Consider the following 21,014-nt stretch of genomic DNA (forward strand, 5'->3'; position numbering starts at 1 on the left):
CAGATGGGTAGTCATATGATGATTATACCGAACAACCCTCCCTCGGACTTTCCAAGTGGTTATCATTCATCGAGAGGATAAGTCCGTGGTTATGATTGTACACCATTAGTCCTTACGACCCGGGACAACACTGAGGCTCTATATGCTAGGGCTGTGCTTTGACTCGTTTACCGACTCCAGGAGAGTCATCAGGTGGCGAGGTTGGGTATAGTTGCGACACATATAGGAGCCAGTGCATTGTAGTCGGGGATTCACCGCTCACCTACGGGTGTGGATATCCTATGTGATCTAATGTAATAATAGTGCATGGAATCTCTGGCCAGAGTATGAGATGTACATTGAAGAAGGAGTTCTCCAATAGTACACGCGATGCCACTATTATAGTTATCACATAGTTATCGAATTAATATGCAACCCTCGATGAACCAATGGTTGCAGATTCGATCGGGATATATGAGATGAAGGGACCGTACTGTACGTTAATCATAATCGACTGGTTCTTGCAGGCACTATCAGTGATACCTAGGGGATCATGGGGCGATGCTACTAGACGCTCTTACCATGATCCGATGGGTGCAATCAGAAATGAGTTCTGACATTCTTGATCAAAGTGTTGATGAAAAGAATGGGGCTAACTAGGGTAAGCCCGAATAAAGGATTATGTCCCGAATCACAAAGAGTTGTGAACCCACGGCTAGCTGTATCCCTGAACCATTGAGGGTCACACAAGCACTGGATCGTTTGTTCCCGTTGAGAGAATAAATTCAAGTAGTTGAATTTATATTATGATATAGTAAATTCAAGGAGTTGAATTTATGATAATTAAATTTTGAGAAAATAAATTCAAGTAGTTGAATTTATGAGATAGTAAATTCAAGAAGTTGATTTATAAAATTTGGAGAGAATAAATTCAAGGAGTTGAATTTATAAAATTTGTTAATTTAATTTATTAAACTCAAAAGTTGGGTTCATTAAATATTAAATTTTGGAGGTGATAAAATTCAAGGAGTTGAATTTATAATTTAAATATTAAATTCAAATATTGAATTTATAATGTATTTAATTCATTAAGCTCGAAGGTTGAGTTTATTAAATAATAAATTAAATACAGTGGAAAGTATGTTTAATGGGCTTGTAGGGGTACAAGTCCAACATACTAAATAATTAAAGTTTTAATGGACCTTGATTAATTAATTAAACTAGTTGGACTAGTCCAATTAATTAAATCAGGCCCATTAATGTTAATTATATAATCATGAGCTTGTGGCTTTATTACAAATAAGTTTTGAGGAGTCAAAAACCTAGCCTCCACTGTGATTGAAAGAGTGATTCACGTGAATCACATCAAACCTCCTCCAAATTTTTGGGACAATTTTTCAAGAAAAAGAGTTGAGCCGTCTCTCGATTTTAATCTCCAACGTTGAAACTTTTCCAAATATTCTAGTGCTATTTGGAGGAGGAACAAATCTTCTGGTCGTGGACCTAATTAGAAGAATCGAAGAAAGTTCGTAGGGATTCATCAAGAGCTAATCCGTTCATACCGGATTAGTTGGAGCCAAGTGATTTAATTCACAAAGGTATAATTTCTAGCATCCTATGAATGTTTTGAAAAACCATACGAGTGTCCAAATATTTTTTTTGTTTTTTAAAATAAAATAAAAATTTGAAACTTCCGCTGCGTTTGGGCGCGTAGAAAACCGAGATCGAACAGGAACAAGATCAAAATAAATGAAATCTGAATGCTTTTTGCATTTAAATATCCTCTATTGAGATGAATTTACACTGTATCATATCGACCATAGAGTTTAAAACGAAATGCTGGTTAACGAATAACATCTAACTTTCTGAAAGAAAATTAGAGTTGAGGCAATCTAAATAAAAAATATCATTTCTTCATACTGATTTAGAAAATTATGTATGTTGAAAATTATACTAGAATTTGTTTTTGTATTTCTATTCATTCGTGACATCATATCCAACCAAGGATATAAAGTATGAGTAGCCTATCATGTTATTCGAATGCTAGCGGCCTCAAAATCAGGCAGCAGAAAAAACTAAATAATATCCTTTTCAGAGCTTCTCTTTTAATATATAATAATTACAGGAAACTTATGTGGGCATGTCCAACTTACTTGGCACACTCGTCATATATTCCAACCCAATCCCTTGATGGACCACCAAGAGTGTCACTAGTTTGAAAATATTCAGCCACCAGCTTTAAATTTCCTGCCCAAAGCATGTTGCTTAGCACAATACATAAGTTATTGTCTACAAGAAAATCGTTTGATTGTAGCTCGCATACGAAGATCAATGTCAAAAAGTTTCTTTAGTCCCGGTCTCTGAACTTTCACCACAACTTTTTCTCCATTGTGCAAAATAGCCCTGTGTACCTAAAGGAGTCGTAGGAAAGACAGTTTAACATTAGAAGAATTACTACATTTGATAGTAAACATATGCTTTTTCTCTCAAAAGAAAGGGAAATCAAAACATAAAGCAAACACCTGACCAAGACTAGCAGCTGCAATTGGTAGCTCTTCAAACTCCTTGAATAACACTTGGATCGGAGCACCTAATTCCTTTTCAATGAAATTTTTCGCTTTTTTTGGTGAAAATGCCGGTACTCTATCCTGAAAATTAACAAATTTTTTTTTTGGTGGAAAAAATAAAAATCTGGGACTCGATCTTAAAGTTCCTTGGGAAAGATGAAGACGCCCAGATATGAGTAGTGTGAAACAACTAAGGACTAAGGTCACATTTTCAATGTATCATATTGTACCTGTAAATTGGCAAGCTCATTGACAAATTCTTTAGGAAGCAGGTCAGACCTTGTGGATGACAACTGCCCAAGTTTGATAAAAGTTGGACCAAGTTGCAGTAAAGATTCTCGTAGCCATGAGGAAGTTCGTTGCCGTCTATTTGCCTGTAAATTACGTACAATTATACCTAAGAAGATGATATTTAAATATTGATTCAAACTTACTTGTTTATGCGTAAATGTGCATCCCCTCATACAAAAGATTTTTTTTTTTTGTACCACCCCTCAAAATCCGCCACAAATCAAACTTGTGTTCCATTCCTAGATTTAAGACATGATATAAATTGTACCAGTACAACCAACCAATTGTACCTGCTTATCTTCAGTGAAGCCTCCGATGTACGTCCACTTAGCATTGTCCAATAGAACACGAACACGTAATGAAATGACAAAGAACCATACATCTATACTTCTCTGGATCGAATTATAATTTTCATTTGCCCAACTAAAACCTTCATCGTTAGGCAAAACTTTCACCCCTTCAATTGGCGGAAGGCCCGTAGATTTTGCAAGCGGCAGAGTTGAATCTCTCTTGACCAGGCTTGCTCCATTAACTACATTTACTCCATTGATGGTCTTAACAGATCCATTTACAACATCAGAAGTACTTGTGGATGACAACATATTTTTTCTGTGGTCAGTTGTAGGAACCATTTTAATGGCCCGGCGATTCGAACCTGATTTCGCGGGTAATTCTTTCCGTTGCATTTCTGCTTGAAATTTATGGTGTTTGTCAATTTTGACAGGCTTGTAAGCATTTTCTTCAAATTTTGACTCACTATGGTTTAAAGCTGAGCCAAAGAAATTCAGATTATCTACTCTTCCATTATTTTTTAACTCTCCAATGCGACAACAGCAACTATGAGAAGCCAATATCGCCGCCATTGGAGATATGATCAAGCCTGAAGATGAACCGAATGATGATTAGAAAGATTCGTTGACAGTAAAAGGAAGCAAGAAATATGATTATTAACTCAAATTTTCAAAAAATTAAAGTACCAAAACCGGGAACTATAGATTTGAGATCGTTGCTGTGAGTGTTCGCATATATACATGTGATAATAGAAAAATGGAAAATTTCTCACTACACTTTAGAAAAGATGAACAATACTTAATAGGCCCCCCCCCCATTCAATGAAAACCCATCATGGGTATGTGCAAGATAGTTCACCCAAAGCCAAAAACAACAACTTTCAGGAATAATTTATATTACAATCCAACTGCCGACCTTTTTCATTTCTTCCACCAAAATACTTTATTTTTCCCTTCTTGTCCCCTATATAAAATTGACTCTCTATTAGACATTTAATAAGTTACAAAAAGTCAGTCAGCATTAAAAAGAGAAGTAGTTGGAATACGGTTAAATAGATAGATATACATAGATAGGTCTTAATGTACAGTTACTTTCATTTTTCATTCTCTTCAATTCACGATTCAATGGAAAAGGCTCCATGCCAGACTTCTCGATCTTCTTCCGCAATACTCTCCAAAATCTATACATGAATCATTATTTTTGCGTTTCATGTTGGATCTCGGTTTTCTACACGCCCAAACGCAGCGGAAGTTTAAAAATTTAATTTTATTTTGACAATCAAAATATATATGATATGGCGTTTGTATGGTTTTCATAAACATACATAGGATGTTAGAAAATTTATACCTTTGTGAATTAAATCACTTGGCTCCAACTAATCCGGTATAATCGGATTAGCTCTTGATGAATCCCTACGAACTTTCTTCAAGGGAGTCCTTGTTCGATCCTCCTATCAAGTCCACGACTAAATGGTATGTTCCTCTTCCCAATGGCACTAGAAAATTTGGAAAAGATTTTACGTTGGAGACTAAAACGAGAGACGGCTCAAGCTATGAAAAGAAATCAAGGAGGCCGAAATTTTGGAGGAGGAAGAGGCTGAAGTTTCTAAAATTGCTTATTGTGGTGGCTAGGATTTTGACTCTCCATCCCTATTTATAATAACCAATGACCTAATTATTATAGTATAATAATTGGGCCCTTCAATTAACATTAATGGGCTTGATTTAATTAATTGGGCTAGTCCAACTAATTTAATTAATTTAATCAAAGTCCATTAAAACTTTAATTAATTATTATGTTGGACTTGTACTCCTACAAGCTCATTAAACATATTACCCACCATATTTAATTTATTAATTAATCAACTCAACTTTTGACCTTAATAAATTAAATACATTATAAATTCAACATTTGAATTTATTGTTTAAATTATAAATTCAACTACTTGAATTTTCATCACCTCCAAAATTTAATATTTAATAAACCCAACATTTGAGTTTAATAAATTAAATTCTCAAATTTTATAAATTCAACTTCTTGAATTTATTTTCTCAAAATTTAATTATCATAAATTCAACTCCTTGAATTTACTATATGATATAAATTCAACTTCTTGAATTTATTCTCTCAACGGGAACAAACGATCCAGTACTTGTGTGACCCTCAATGGTTCAGGGATACAGCTAGCCGTGGGTTCACAACTCTTTGTGATTCAGGACATAATCCTTTATTCGTGCTTACCCTAATTAGCCCCATTCTTTTCATCAACACCTTGATCAAGAATGTCAGAACTCATTTCTGATTGCACCCATCGGATCGGTAAGAGCGTCTAGTAGCATCGCCCCATGATTCCCTAGGTATCACTGATAGTGCCTGCAAGAACCCGTCGATTATGATTAACGTACATTACGGTCCCTTCATCTCATATATCCCGATCGAATCTGCAACTATTCGTTCATCGAGGGTTGCATATTAATTCGATAACTATGTGACAACTATAAATAGTGGCATCGCATGTACCGTTCGAGAACTCCTTCTCTAACGTACATCTCATACTCTGGCCAGAGATTCCATGCACTATAATTTCATCAGATCACATAGGATATCCACACCCGCAGGTGAGCGGTGAATCCCCGACTACAATGCACTGGCTCCTATATGTTTCGCAATTGTACCCAACTTCGCCATCTGATGACTCTCCTGGAGCCAGTAAACGAGTCAAAGCACAACCCTAGCATATAGAGCCTCAGTGTTGTCCCGGGTCGTAAGGACTAATGATGTACAATCATAACCACGGACTTATCCTCTCGATGAATGATAACCACTTGGAAAGTCCGAGGGAGGGTTGTTCGGTATAATCATCATATGACTACACATCTGCATGTTTGGACATCTCTAAGCCCTTACCAAGAAACGCAGTACACAACATCACAGATGCTAGTCTCGAGCTCAAGCGACCTTTATCCCTGTTTTAGGCGGCTGAATCGACTAGGAACAAATTTAGATCATACGGTGTTTACAAACGAGTTTCAACGTCGAATTACGATTCGTTTGTATTAAAGTATAATCAAGGTCTTTATCTATGTTTGATAACATGGGTATACAGATAAAAAAATAACAAACCATGAAATAATGAATTAGATTATTAAAATAAAGATTGTTAATTACAACTGAGTCAATAAAATCTCTAACCAACAGTTGGCTTGCAGGACACCTACTCTAACACTTCAATTGTGTCCATATTCAAATACCAATCGGCCATGAATGATCACATTTTCCAACAGCCGAAACAACACACAAAAACAAATTCAGCTAAAAAATTTGACACGAACAACAGTAAAAAATCTAATGTTGAGTAGTCATTAGACGAAAAAACCAGAAAGTAAACAGAAGAAGAAACCAAGAAAAGAGCTTACAATTAAGAATAAAGAATCAAACCCAGAAGCTCTTAGCAGTATATTGTAAGAATCCGTCGTGGGTTCTTTCCAATCGGCGCCAAATTTAACGGGGCAGCAATATTCTTGAACTTTGACCCTTTTACGTCACCTCGTGGAGGAGGCAATTGAACAAAAAAACGCATCGACAGGGTATCTTCCCTTGTAGCTTTCTTGCATTTGTTGGACTCACTTCTTTTATTCGTCCTTAATTTCAGCTAAGTCGTCTCTCTTTTTCATTGGTTAGTTTTAGTTGAAGGGCCTACCATTTCAAAGGAAAAAACAAAGTGAATATGATAATATCTTCTAACAGCTACCACCGCCCCTGATTTGCTTCACTCGTGTAAGCGTTTGCTCCTCAAGAATCTTGGCTGTTGCATCACGCCATTGTTATGATTTGGTACTTATTAATATATTATTATTTGTTGTGAAAAAGTAAAAATTTACGATAAAAACTAAAAATCTCAAACTCTTAAAATTATCACACTACACACTTTATAATATTTTTCTCTCAACTCAATTGTGATTTTATTCACAAATGAGATATCTATTTATAGAAAATCTTTACAAATAATCCAAAAATAAATTCATCATTACCTACATCATCACACACTAATTTTCAATATTTACGACTCTTATTTTCAACATTCAAATATTCAACATTCAAATATTCAATACACATGTTTTAAATATTAATTTTCAACACTCCCTCTTGTGATGATGATCATAATGATTGTCTTCATTACGTGTTTTTATACTGCCTTGTTAGAAACCTTACTAGGAAAAACTCATTGGGATAAAAACCACAGTAAGGGAAAAAGAGTGCAGTCACGTAAACTCCCCTCATGTTGATATGAACAATTCTTCACAAATTTCGTAGATTGAACTGTTAGAGTAGGTGCACGTCGAGCCAAGTGTTGGCCGAGTGTTCACAATGAAACTCTATGTATAAACAGTCTTTATTTTAATAATATTTGAAATTATTGTTTTGGCACTTCTTTATCTGTATACTCATGCTAGTTGCATAGATAAAGTCATTGAATATACAAATAGTAGAAAGAATATGAGATGCTCATATGATGAGTATCATGAAACTCATATTTGCAATACTGTATATTCTAAACAGTTCCTAGTCGATTCAGCCGCCGCTAAGAAAGATATAGGCCGCTCGAGTTTGAGACTAGTATCTGCGATGTGAGTACCATGTTTCATTGGTAGGGGACATTGTGATGTCCGAACATGCAGATAGGTGTGTTGGATCTCGGTTTTCTACGCGCCCAAACGCAGCGGAAGTTTTAAAATTTTTATTTTATTTTGACAATCAAAAACGTTAGAGGATATGTTACGTACGGTTGTGATGGACTTCAGAATTGGATGGAAAGATGCCTTACCATTGGTTGAATTTTCTTATAATAATAGCTTTCAGAGGAGCATTGGTATGGCACCGTTTGAAGCTCTATATGGGAGACGATGTAGATCACCGTTATTCTGGGATGAAATTGGTGAACGACAATTGACTGGACCTGAAATGATACAGGAAATGAATGATAAGGTTCAGTTGATTCGATAGCGGATGAAAGCCGCTCAGGATCGTCAAACGAGTTATGCGAATAAACGAAGACAACCCTTGGAATTCCAGAAAGGTGATAAAGTGGTTCTGAAAATATCTCCCTTCCGAGGCACCGTTCGATTTGGCATGCGAGGGAAGTTATCTCCTCGATATGTTGGTCCATACGAGATCCTTGATCGAGTTGGGGATCTTGCTTATCGGTTGGCATTGCCACCAGCTTTATCTGTCATTCATGATGTGTTTCATGTTTCTATGTTGAGAAAGTATGAACCAGATCCATCCCATGTACTTGCACCTGATGATGTTGAACTTGATCCTTCACTATCCTATGTTGAGCAACCTGTTCGCATTATGGATCGGAAGGAAATGATATTGCGTAATAAATCGATCCCTTTGGTTCGAGTACAATGGACACGACATGGTGTAGATGAGTCAACGTGGGAATTGGAAAGCAAGATGCGAGAATCCTATCCGCACTTGTTTGATTCTATTCCACCTGTTCCATTGTATTCAATGTATAATGATCCATTTACTGATTTTAGTTTTGATATGTACTATAACTGGTGACGTATGATCTGTTTACCAATGTTTTGTATATATGGACATTTGAGATTTCGAGGACGAAATCTTTTAAGTGGGAGAGAAATGTAAGGACCGTGTATCGTATTATCGTAAATCTTATGTTGATTATCGATAATGCATGAAATTGTCATGTGATTATGTATATGATGTATATCATGACAATAAGAGTGAGAAAATAGATGGTGAGGATGAAAGATTGTATTAAAAATTGATTTGTGTTTGAAACGAGTGCTGAACCGCAACAGAAAAATGACACATGTTACGGTTTTTAGCATAATTACCTGAGTATTGGTCCAAATGACATGAGGCCAATTTCATTGGAAAGCTAAGACATAGTACTAAAACTTTCATGTTTTGAGTTTTGTCCAAAGCTATTTGGAAATATGGGCAAAATCACCCCGAAGTGTATCATGTGCGTTGCAGTTCTTGCAGTGACACATTTTGGGAGAATGAGCATAACGCTCGCATACAATATCCAAATTGAGTGAGGTTGGTGGCCAATGAAAGCCAAGACATAGAGCTACAACTTTCATGTTGACCACTTTGGCTAATTCGGAAGCTAAAATAGCGTTTTGGCCAGAACAACACGCGCATCCGCGCAGAACTGCGCGCGCGGGCAGAACTACCCGCGCATATGCGCGAATATCTCTGTAGCACACGTTATAAAAATGATAAGGATGAGTTTTTGGCCATATTTCTTCATTTCCTTTGCTGAAGCTTCGAGGAAGAAAGTGAGAAATCGATTTCTTTTGTACGAAAGCACCTCGAAACGTTGTCCAAACGCGAAACAAATTATATATCCGGAATCCTCGCGTCGAGAGCTTCCTTTTGAGGTAAGATTCTTTTGGTTTCAGCAGCTCTAAATATTAAAGTGCTGGAATAGCATGTATTTGAAGGTGATTTCAATATATGCGATAGAATAACCGACAAGAAACTCGTATTCGAAGTCGGAATTGAATTATGTTATGATTTCAATTTGATATGAAATTTCAAAGTTTCAAAAGATATTTGAAACTTATATTGTTGATTTTGAATGATGTTATTGATTGAAATGAATATGTTATTGATGTAGATAGATTATTATACCGAAATCTTCAAGCTACATCAATTGGAAACGAAGAATTGAGGTATGTTGCGACCGGGTAACATACGACATCTATCTGTATTATATGATATATGTTTGATTGATTGGATTGAGATTACATGTCTATATGCCTTGTGTGTTGAGTTGATTTGGCATACATGACATGCACGTTGAGCTGCTATGTTTGGTATTAAATGACCCTTAAAACATAGACATTAGTGGCCCCGATGATTTGATTGAGATTTGGGATTTGATGGCGCTTTGTCGACGCTATCATACGATTATCCCTGATTGAGGCCGGTGTGCCAGCTCGAGCATTGATTTGATAGCGATTCGATTGATTCTGACATGTGTTCAGTGGATGGGCATTTGACCTGATACCTCCACGACATACATGCATTTCATATCATATATCATTGTTTAGATATCTGTGGTATATATTATGGTTGCTTCAGACTGAGCTTTGCTCACCCCAGATGGGGCTGTTGTTGTCTTTGTATGCGGACAATGACAGGTACTCCAGGATATCAGGAGACCGGAGATGGTACATCTGGAGGGAGTCACAGTCTGATTTGAGGTTTAGTGGTTGTTTCCCAGTATATGTATCTATATACCGGGGTATGTCCCGAGGATATGGTTTGTTGTTGTATGAGTTGTTTTGATTATGTGTGGGCATGTTTTATGTTGTGAGATGAAATACTATTTTTAGTATTCAAATAGCATATTTTGGGCTCATTGTAAAGAAATTTTAAACTCGTTTTCCGGTGTAATTAATTAATCCTAATCAAACTGCATTGTAATAACGATTAGGAGCTAAGGGCCCCACATACATAATATGACATGCTTATATGTATGTTTATATTTTCGAAAATTGCTGACTGATCTATTTTAAATTTCGATCGATTAAGTGTTCTCTTTTATGCATCGAAATTCGTTGATTCCGCTGTGTTCGTATGAACGTTCTGAAATCTGTAAAGTTCTGTCTACTACTTCTGAATTCTGTTTACACTGTTACGATTTGAATTTGAAATGGGACGAGAATTGTAATTTCTGTTTTGAACCCCAATGGTGGGTATAAAACCATTTCTGTCTGGCCCCCACCGGTGCGTATAAAACCGAGTTCTGGCCTCACCCCTTAGAGGACTAACATATTGTGGACAATTTGACCATGGAAATGAGATGAGTAACAGTGTTTTGTCTGTTCCGAAATGATCTGAATTGTTTCTGTTTTGTTTGGTGAGTTCTGTCTTTAATTCGATTTGTTTCCGTCTTGTCAAATTAAGAATTTTAAGTTTTGAAAGTATGTTAAAGAAAAGTTTTAAAGAATTAAGTTCTATATGTATGTTTGGAATCGATCGACCCCCCACTTGCTGAGTTTTTTCCCAAAACACTCACCCCTTACAAATTTCAAATAAAAATGAAGAACAAGTGAACGAGGAGGAGCAAGAAGCGTTTTGGGGATGGTGAACAGAATTCGAGAAATCAAGAAATTGTACTCTTTTCTAGTTTCTGCAAACTCTGGTGTAAAAGTTTATTCTTTTGTCATTGTAAGACAATATTCTATTTATGAAAAAGACTGGTTTGATTTGATACGAGGCTTTATTATTTTCAATGTAATTGTTAAACAATGTCGGATGTCACCGATGCTTCGGACTCGGGGCGTGACACCTAATGATGTCTTAAATGCAGTTCTATATGCCCATAATGCATCAGTTAATCTTAAAGACCAATCTTTTCGATTTGGATTACCTGTTTTTTCTAAAATTTGTTTTATTTCTCTATTTGCAAGTTCAACTTGAGCATTACTTCGAGGATGATATGGGGTAGAAACTTTATGTGTAATGCCATATTTTCTTAACAAAGAAGAAAATGATTTATTTATAAAATGACTTCCCCCATCACTAATTATTGCTCTAGGTATTCCAAATCGACTAAAAACATTTTTTTTAAAAAATTTATAACAACTTTATGATCATTAGTTCTACATGCAATTTCTTCAATCCATTTTGAAACATAATCAACAGCGACTAAAATGTTGAAATATCCAAAAGACAATGGAAATGGACCCATAAAATCTATCCCCCAACTATCGAATATTTCAATAATTATGATTTGATTTAAAGACATCATGTTTCGTTTTGAAATTGATCCCATCTTCTGACAGTTTTCACAAGATTTGCAAAATAAATGCGTATCTTTGAATAAAGACGGCTAATAAAATCCACATTGTAAGATTTTTGCAGCTGTTTTGTTAGATGAAAAATGACCTCCACATGCTTCAGAATGACAAAATTTAATAACATTACTTACTTCATTGTCGGGTATGCATCGTCGAAAAATTTGGTCGGGACAATACTTAAACAAGTAAGGATCATCCCAATAAAATTTTTTAACTTCTATCAAGAATTTATTCTTATCCTGTGAATTCCAATGAGAAGGCATTTTATTTGTCACAATAAAATTTACAATGTTAGCAAACCAGGGCATAATAGTAGCATAAAACAACTGATCATCTGGAAAATTTTCATTTATTGGTATTTCATTATGAGATGATTCAATCATTATTCTAGATAAATGATCGGTTATGACATTTTCTTTTCCTTTTTTATCTTTAATTATAATATCAAATTCTTGTAACAATAAAATCCACCGTATTAATCTTGGCTTAGCATCTTGTTTATTTGATAAATATTTTACGGCAGAATGATCAGTGTACACAATAGTAGTAGAACCAATTAAATAAGATCGAAACTTATCTAATGCAAATACTACTGAAAGTAATTCTTTTTCAGTAGTTGAATAATTTATTTGGGCACTATTTAAGGTTCTACTAGCATAATAGATCGCATACGGTTTTCCTTCTTTTCTCTGTCCTAACACAGCTCCTATAGCATAATCACTTGCATCACACATTAATTCAAATGGTAAAGACCAATCTGGAGGTTGTAAAATAGGTGATGTAATTAAAAGATTAATTATTTTTTTAAAAGCATTTTCACATTTCTGAGTCCATTCAAATTGTGTATCTTTTGTTAAAAGATTCGAAATTGGTTTAGATATTATGCTGAAATTTTTTATAAACCTTCTATAAAAACCTGCATGACCCAAGAATGATCGAACTTCTTTGACCGTTTTTGGTGATGTTAAATTAGCAATAACATCAACTTTGGCTTTATCAACTTCAATTCCTTTTTCAGATATCACATGACCTAACACAATCCCAGATTTAACCATATAATGACATTTTTCCCAATTTAAAACAAGATTTTTTTCTTCACATCGTTTTAATACTTCTTCTAGGTTTTTAAGACAATTTTCAAATGAGTTTCCAAAAACAGTTATATCATCCATAAAAACTTCTACAAATTCTTCAATCATATCACTGAAAATACTTAACATGCATCTTTGAAAAGTAGCCGGAGCATTACATAAACCAAATGGCATTCTTTTAAATGCAAAAGTTCCGAAAGGACAAGTGAAAGTAGTTTTTTCTTGATCTTCTAATGATATAGGTATTTGATAATACCCCGAATACCCATCAAGAAAACAGTAATAAGAATTTCCTGCTACTTTTTCTAGAATTTGATCTAAAAATGGTAGTGGGAAATGATCTTTTCTAGTTGCATCATTTAATTTTCTATAATCAATACACATACGCCAACTAGATGGAATCCTAGCTTGTAATAACTCTCCCTTTTCATTTTTTATAACAGTGATGCCTGACTTTTTAGGTACTACTTGTGTTGGACTTACCCATTTACTATCTGAGATTGGATAGATAATTCCAGCGTCTAATAGTTTTAATACTTCATTCTTAACAACTTCCTTCATATGTGGATTTAACCTTCTTTGTGGTTGTTGATATGTTTTAGCATTTTCTTCCAAATGAATTTTATGTGTGCAAATTAAAGGATTTATACCTTTTATATCTTTCAAAGTCCATCCAATTGTATTTTTATATTTTTTAAGTAATTTAATTAAATCTTCTTTTTGATTTGGTAGAAGAGTGGAAGAAATTACAACAGGAAATGTTTTATTTTCACCAAGAAATACATATTTCAATTCGAATAGTAAAATTTTTAATTCAAGTTTTGTATTATCATCATCTTTAAAATTATTTTCAGACTCAAAATTTTCAATTGAAAAAACTTCAGATTGTTGATTTAAGTTTTCTTCTTGTATATTTTCTTCCACAATTGTTTCAATTTCATTATCATATTCATTTTCATTAATACTTGGTTGTTTACATAAATTGAACACATTAAGTTCTAGAGTCATATTTCCAAAAGACAATTTCATTATTCCATTTCGACAATTAATTAAAGCATTTGAAGTTGCTAGAAATGGTCGTCCCAATATTACTGGAATTTTATTATGTACTTCTATTGGTTGTGTATCCAAAACAATAAAATCTACAGGATATTTGAATTTATCAACTTGAACCAACACATCTTCTACACTGCCTCTAGGTATTTTGATTGACCTATCCGTCAGTAAGAGAGTAACAGAAGTGGATTTTAATTCTTCTAAATTAAGTTTTTCATAAACTGAATAAGGAAATGGTGGAGGTTTATTTGATTCATTTACTATTTTGTTAAACTAGAATTATTTTATAGAATAGAACTTACTTGTTCAGCCAAGAATGCTTTCTTCTTCACATGCAATTTTCTCTTCACAGTACATAAGTCTTTTAAAAATTTTGCATATGAAGGTACTTGTTTAATAGCATCTAATAATGGAATATTTATCTTTACTTGTTTAAAAACTTCATAGTTATCAAAATCATTTTTTTGTTTTTTATGATTTGTTAATGCATGAGGAAATGGTGGAGGTTTATTTGATTCATTTACTATTTCAGATGATTTATCATTCAACATAATATTTTAGAATTTAAGGTATCATCATTCTCAAAAGTATCAGGATTATCATCCTTACTATTTGATTTTAAATGATCATTGTTTTCATTACTATATGGATCATTAACTATTTTACCAATTCAAAGGGTAATAACAGCTTTTATTTGATCAATTTTTTCATTTTTTAATTCTTGATTTTGATTTTTAGGATTAGGTTGAGGTTGAGATGGAAATTTTCCTTTTTCATGAATATTAAGTGGAGATGCAAATTTTGCAAGAGTTTCTTTCAAATCAGTCATAGATTGACTATTTTGAATATTGATAGATTCTTGCTTTTGGATAAATGCATGAATTACATCTTCAAAGTTTTTTTTGGAGGTGTAACATAAGGAATATAACCTTGATGATTTTGGTTATTTTGAAAATACTGTTGTGAGGGTTGTGCATTATTATCATTCCTCCAACTAAAATTAGGATGATTTTTCCATCCAGGATTATATGATGTTGAAAAAAGATCTAGTATTGGTTTTTTATAATTGTTAACATAATTTGCTTGCTCATGGAGACATTCTTTAAATGATGGTAATGTTGGACAATCTTTTGTAGCATGATCATGTGTATCACATATATGACAAACAATTTTTTGAATACTTTTTAATTGACCACTTTTTTTCATTTCTAATGACTCAAATTTTCTTGCTAAAGATGCAAGTTTTATGAAGGTATTAGACCTTCATAAAAGTGAAAAACTATTCTCCATGTTTCAAAACCATGATGTGGGCATGTATTAAGTAATTCTTTATATCTATCCCAACATTGATAAAATGTTTCTCCTTGTTTTTGAGAAAAAGTAGTAATTTGTCTTTTAAAAGAGTTTGTTCTATGGGAAAGAAAAAACTTTTTGAGAAATTGTTGTTGCATTTCTTCCCATGATCTTATTGAACTTGATCTCAAATTTTGTAGCCATGTTTTAGCTTTATCTTTTAAAGAAAAAGGGAAAAGCTTTAATCGAACTATATCCATGCTACAATTTTGATCATTATAAGTGTTACAAACTTACTCAAATTCTCTTAGATGTAAATATGGATTTTCAGAATCTAAGCCATGAAAATTTGGTAAAAGTTGAATAATTTGAGGTTTAAAGTTGAAATTAGATACATCAGGAGGAAAAACTAAACAAGATGGGGCAATAGTTCTAATAGGGTTCATATGGTGCCTAAGTGTTCTTAATTGATCATGTTCTTGATTATTATTATTATTATTATTATTATTATTATTATTATTATTATTGTTATCATTGTTATTATTATCTTGATTATTTAAATTATCATCCATGTTTAAATTATTTTCAGATACTCGAATAAGTCTACAACTTTTTTTCGACTCCAAATACTCATACCAAAAAAAAAAAACAACACAATACTTATAAATAAAACATAATTAACAAATATAAACTTAATTTATACCTCCCCGGCAACGGCGCCAAAAACTTGCTTTTGATCGACACTAAAAACATCACTCATAATTTGGAAAATGAAAAATATATTGGAACATAGAACTTTTATACACACTCGCACTATATTTTACAATGAGATAGAATGATTCTCAAGCTAGCACAAAGCCTCTATTTATAGGCCAAATGAGAGAAATGGTCAAAAAATTTTATTAATTCCATGTAGTTGTCATAGTAGTCTTTGTCTCCTCCAACTTCAATTCCATGTCCCTTCTTTCAATGCTTTGTTCCATGACTTTAATCACCGAATTTGACTCAGCTCAAAACAGCAAAACATGTGGGGAATAGTCTGTAGATGAATTTGGCCACTTGGTTCACCTCATTTGGTTAAATATTGAAACAGTTATGATTTTCTTACTATATGTTGGTCATGGTGAAAGTAAATTTGGCCTCCTTTTGATATTTTCACAATTTGATAATCTTAACCAACTTTTTATGCAATCATATCTTCTGCAAAGTTGTAGATAATTTCTCAAGAATTCCAAAAATCTTTGAATCACCTCCATCATGGCCCTCTTCAAGAAGCAGACCATACCTTATAGGTGGTCTCGAGACTCTCTCGGATCTTCTAGGAGCTTGTATCTCCTCTCTTGGCTCTTCGGGTGTGGGTTCTATAATTGTGGGTGTCTCTCAAACCTCTTCGTGTTCTATCATCTCTTTCTTTCTATCCAATAGAAATTCTTTTTCCAAAAAGGTTGCATTCCTAGAAACAAACACCTTTGTTTCTTGGGGATGATAGAAATAATATCCAACTGAAATCCTTGGATATCCCACAAAGTAACATAAAATGGATCGACTATCCAATTTATCTCTCACTACCTGCTTCACATAAGCAGGGCACCCCCATATTCTAAGATAAGAATATTTGTGAGGCTTACCCATCCTTATCTCATATGGTGTCTTATCAACTGCCTTTGAATGGATATTGTTCAACAACAGTGCCGCTGTCTCAAGCGCATATCCCCAAAAGGATGGCGGCAACTCCGTGAAACCCATCATAGACCAAACCATGTCCATCAAAGTCCGGTTACGACGCTCTGAAACACCATTCAACTGCGGTGTAGCGGGCGGAGTCCACTGCGAGAGAATCCCATTCTCCCTAAGATACTCTTGGAACTCGGCACTCAAGTACTCACCACCTCGATCCGATCGAAGTGACTTGATGCTTCGTCGCAATTATTTCTCTACTTCACTTCTAAATTCTTTGAACCTTTCAAAGGCTTCAGAGTTGTATTTCATCAAATACACATACCCATACCTCGAAAATTAATCGGTGAAGGTGAAGAAGTAGGCATGTCCATGAATAGTGGTGATTCTAAGAGGACCGCACACATCGGTATGGATCAAATACAATAACCCTTTGGCTCGCTCCACGTGTCCCTTAATGGGAAATTTGGTCATCTTTCTTTTTAGACAGGATTCACAAGTCGTGAGAGCATTAATATCAGACATATTAAACATGCCTACTCCCAGTAGCTTGTTCATCCTTATTAGGGAAATATGTCCTAATCGAGCATGCCATAATTGTGCCGAATTTAGAGTATCTTGTTTTTGCTTGTTTGTTGTTGTTATTGCTTGGACATTATTTAGTCGAATATCTTTCAATTTTAAGTTATAGAGATCGTTTTCAAGTTCTCCATTACCAATTAAAAATTCAATCTTGTAAATGTTGCAAACACCTTTGCTAAATAAACAAGAAAATCCATCTTTTTCAAGCATAGAAATGGAAACAAATTTTTTCACCAAATCCGGTACAAAGAAAACATATCTCAAAATCAACTTAAAATCCATGTTCAATAACAAGTAAACATCTCCCACGGCTTTCGCAGCAACTCTTGCTCCATTGCCCATCCTCCCCTAAAAGTTGAACAGAAAATGAATAGATCTAATTTGAAAAAGCAAACGACAAGAAGGTCTCACCTTCCCTGAGCCTCCTACTTCTTCCCATCACCTGTAGATCATTACAGAGATGTGAGCCACAGCCGGTATCCAATAATCAAGAAGTAGAGTTAATCTAAATGTTTACTTCAATATAGAACATACCGTTTCCAGAACTCTTCTGGGCAAGATATTCTGTAATGTCTGAAGTAAATATCACAAGTTGGTGATTTAGTAATGTGAGATCACTAAATAATTCACGATTTTTAAAGAATGAGATACGACATATCTTAGTCATATGAAGTCCAAATGATTTGAAATTTGGATATAACGTAGAAAACTCAAATATATTGAAATTCCATGTTTTGAGTTTTGGAAAATTTTGATGTTAGACTGGTCCAAAGAGATATACCGGTGTTGAAATGTTAAATATTATATATTATTTTATTTTATTAATATAATATAATATAATATTTAAAAAAAAAAATAAAGATGGAATTACGTGAAAGAAAGAATGAATCTTTCATTCCTACAGTGAGGAAACGAGAGGTAAGAGAAGAAAATAGGAAATGGTTTTGATTTTTCTTTTCGATCTTGCGACTTATCGGTTTATCCAATCGACGAACCGACTTCAGCTTTGGGATCGTTGACACGAGGTCTTCGATTTGAGGCATAAATTTTATAGTTTTGGTGATGTTTGAAATTCGTCGATTTCTGGAATAAATCCGATAAATTGTTAAATCATACTGAAATTGAAGATTGTTGAATCGTGTATGATTTTAACGAAGAAGAGAAGATTATAGTGGTGTTGTGTTGAAATATTCTCAATTTATTATAATTAAGGATTTTTTAATCGTTGGATTGAGATTGGAGAGTTGTTTGTCAGTTGTTATTTTTTTCTGATTGTATATTCGGAGTCTACGAAGTATAGGCTACACGTTGATATAAAGTTTTCGCAATTTGATGGATGTTGTAAAATAGCATATTATTTGATGTTAAATTAATTAGTGTGTATTTGATGGTAGTATTGTGAATTAAATACACTAGAATATTAAATTGATGAACGATAAGAATTTATAATCGAGTTTATATGTTGTGAATGAATTATTGTTGGGCTATTTGATGTTGTATATTGAAGATGTTATGATTGTATTGATACAGTGATAATGATCTGATAATTGTTGTTGAATTATTTAGATACAACACAAGCCTCGGTATCAAAGAAATAGTCAGATTATATATATACTCGATTATCAGGTACGTATTGACATTCGAGCATATGTTGTTATTATTTAGTATTGATAAATACTATTGCGTTGAACGATGATAAATCACTGGTATTGGGTGATTTGATATTATATCTGTTGTTGTTTATTATCGTTGATATTGTTGGCTGTCGTTTGTTGGGAGACGTCACGTTGATGTTGTTCGTTCGACGATATTGCTGTCGCCGGTGTTGGGGTGCGACGTATCGTCGATTTTATTCGTTGAACGATATTCTTGTCGCCGGTGATGGGGTGCGACGTATCGTCGATGTTATTCATTCGACGATATTGCTGTCGCCGGTGTTGGGATGCGACGTATCGTCGATGTTGTTGTTGCAGTAGTATGGGAGTGATGACGTTGATATCGTTGGTGGTTTGATTGTCCAGAGACAGAAAGGGAGTATTTATGTTATCATTCCAGTTATATTTTATATTGTTGATAATATAATTTTTATGTATTATGATGATGATTGTTGTGTATGCTCACCCTTTGGGGGCTGTTTCTGTTGGACATGTTACATGACTCTGCTGTGAGACAGGATAGTGGTGAAGGACTAGGTGTGTCTAGTCAAACAGTCATGTAGTTGATAGTAGATAGAGACAGTATAGTTTATAGTCTTACTTGAGTTGTATGTGTGTATTTATTATACTGTTTCTGCTGCATTGACGTAGATAGTGTGATGATTGCACTATTTTGTCGTATATGCATTATATTATTACGTCATTGAAAAGAAAATTTTTATGCATATGACGTCACATGTTGTATGATTACGTGACGAGGTTTTGGGCGCCACATATTCTCTGCAGTTACGCCTCCAATGACCAGGCTTCTTGCAGTGATGACATATGTCAGCAGTCTTGTCAGCTTTAACTGGTGTAGCTGAAAGGAGATCGATTTAAGGTGTTCAAATGCGCAACAGAAGTTTTAAAATTGTTTTTCAACAAGAAATTCGAACACCTCTACTAAGATGTGTAGCAAATACAAAAACACAATATGTCATACATAGGGTGTTTAAGAAATTACCTATCAATCTTAAAGATTGATGTTATGGCTCCAACCAAGTTGTAAACAACTTGGCTCTTGAAAGGATGACAAATCTTTAAGCTTCCCTTTGAGCACACCTTGCTCAAATATTAAGCCCACCACTTGCAAGCTAGAACCCTTCTTATTTTGCACTAGAAAAATAAGAGGATTTTTCTGAAACGACCCCGATTTTTTTTTTCCTAATATCTAAACCATAACTTCTAAATTCTTAAATAAAATAATTTAACATAATCATGAATCCTAATAAATTAACAATTTAAAACTCAAGTGCATAAAATAATTCCTAAATCATCACCTAACCAAAACATCCTAAATTGTCCTTTGAAAAGATCACTAACAATAAAAATAAAGCATAAGAATTATCTAATAAAAATCATTAACATAAATCTTTAAATCTTAAATCTAATAAACTAGTGCGGAAACATAAAGGCCCTCGGGTGTGTACTGCTGCACTCGATCGACTCAATCGTCACCTCCTCCAAAAATCATCAAATCCTACATCATACAAACCTAGTGAGTCTAATGACTCAGCACGTTCTAAACATAGATAACAAATAGTACATATACAAGCACATGCATTTAAAAATCCTATTTTTATTTAAAATAGCTTTTGAAAATAAATAAACCATTTTAAAATCCTTTAAAAATCATTCAAGGAT

At 34.0% G+C, this 21,014-nt stretch overlaps 1 protein-coding gene and 1 non-coding gene across 4 annotated transcripts; one reads left to right on the top strand and one right to left on the bottom strand.

The window, feature by feature from the left end:
* Positions 1-1,966: 1,966 nt before the first annotated feature.
* Positions 1,967-6,935, bottom strand: LOC140975299 (protein ACTIVITY OF BC1 COMPLEX KINASE 7, chloroplastic-like). Of its 3 annotated transcripts, XM_073438953.1 has the most exons (6): positions 6,545-6,935; positions 3,128-3,525; positions 2,777-2,920; positions 2,502-2,627; positions 2,303-2,390; positions 1,967-2,226 (listed from the first exon to the last, which is right to left on the bottom strand). In XM_073438953.1, the coding sequence occupies exons 2-6, from the start codon at positions 3,521-3,523 to the stop codon at positions 2,129-2,131; spliced, it is 852 nt and encodes a 283-aa protein (XP_073295054.1). In that variant the 5' UTR covers positions 3,524-3,525; positions 6,545-6,935; the 3' UTR covers positions 1,967-2,128. The 3 variants fall into 3 exon arrangements, with proteins under 3 accessions (XP_073295054.1, XP_073295055.1, XP_073295053.1); XM_073438954.1 differs by lacking the exon at positions 6,545-6,935 and having other exon boundaries at positions 3,128-3,728; XM_073438952.1 differs by lacking the exon at positions 6,545-6,935 and having other exon boundaries at positions 2,068-2,226; positions 2,507-2,627; positions 3,128-3,730.
* Positions 6,936-15,420: 8,485 nt separating this feature from the next.
* LOC140975972 (small nucleolar RNA R71) lies at positions 15,421-15,531 on the top strand. The gene has a single exon (XR_012175108.1). It is a non-coding gene; the product is annotated as a small nucleolar RNA R71 (small nucleolar RNA).
* Positions 15,532-21,014: the final 5,483 nt, after the last annotated feature.

Source organism: Primulina huaijiensis, chromosome 4, assembly GCF_012295235.1.
Source record: "Primulina huaijiensis isolate GDHJ02 chromosome 4, ASM1229523v2, whole genome shotgun sequence".
NCBI classification, from domain to species: domain Eukaryota; kingdom Viridiplantae; phylum Streptophyta; class Magnoliopsida; order Lamiales; family Gesneriaceae; genus Primulina; species Primulina huaijiensis.

What these genes read in the sequence shown, in the direction of transcription:
- LOC140975299 (XM_073438954.1), bottom strand. Translation starts at nt 3,700, where the DNA reads ATGGCGGCGATATTGGCTTCTCATAGTTGCTGTTGTCGCATTGGAGAG. An exon ending in GCTTCACTGAAGATAAGCAG is followed by an intron (nt 2,921 to 3,127) that starts GTACAATTGGTT and finishes CGTAATTTACAG; the next exon opens with GCAAATAGACGGCAACGAAC. An exon ending in ACTTTTTGACATTGATCTTC is followed by an intron (nt 2,227 to 2,302) that starts GTATGCGAGCTA and finishes TGCTTTGGGCAG; the next exon opens with GAAATTTAAAGCTGGTGGCT.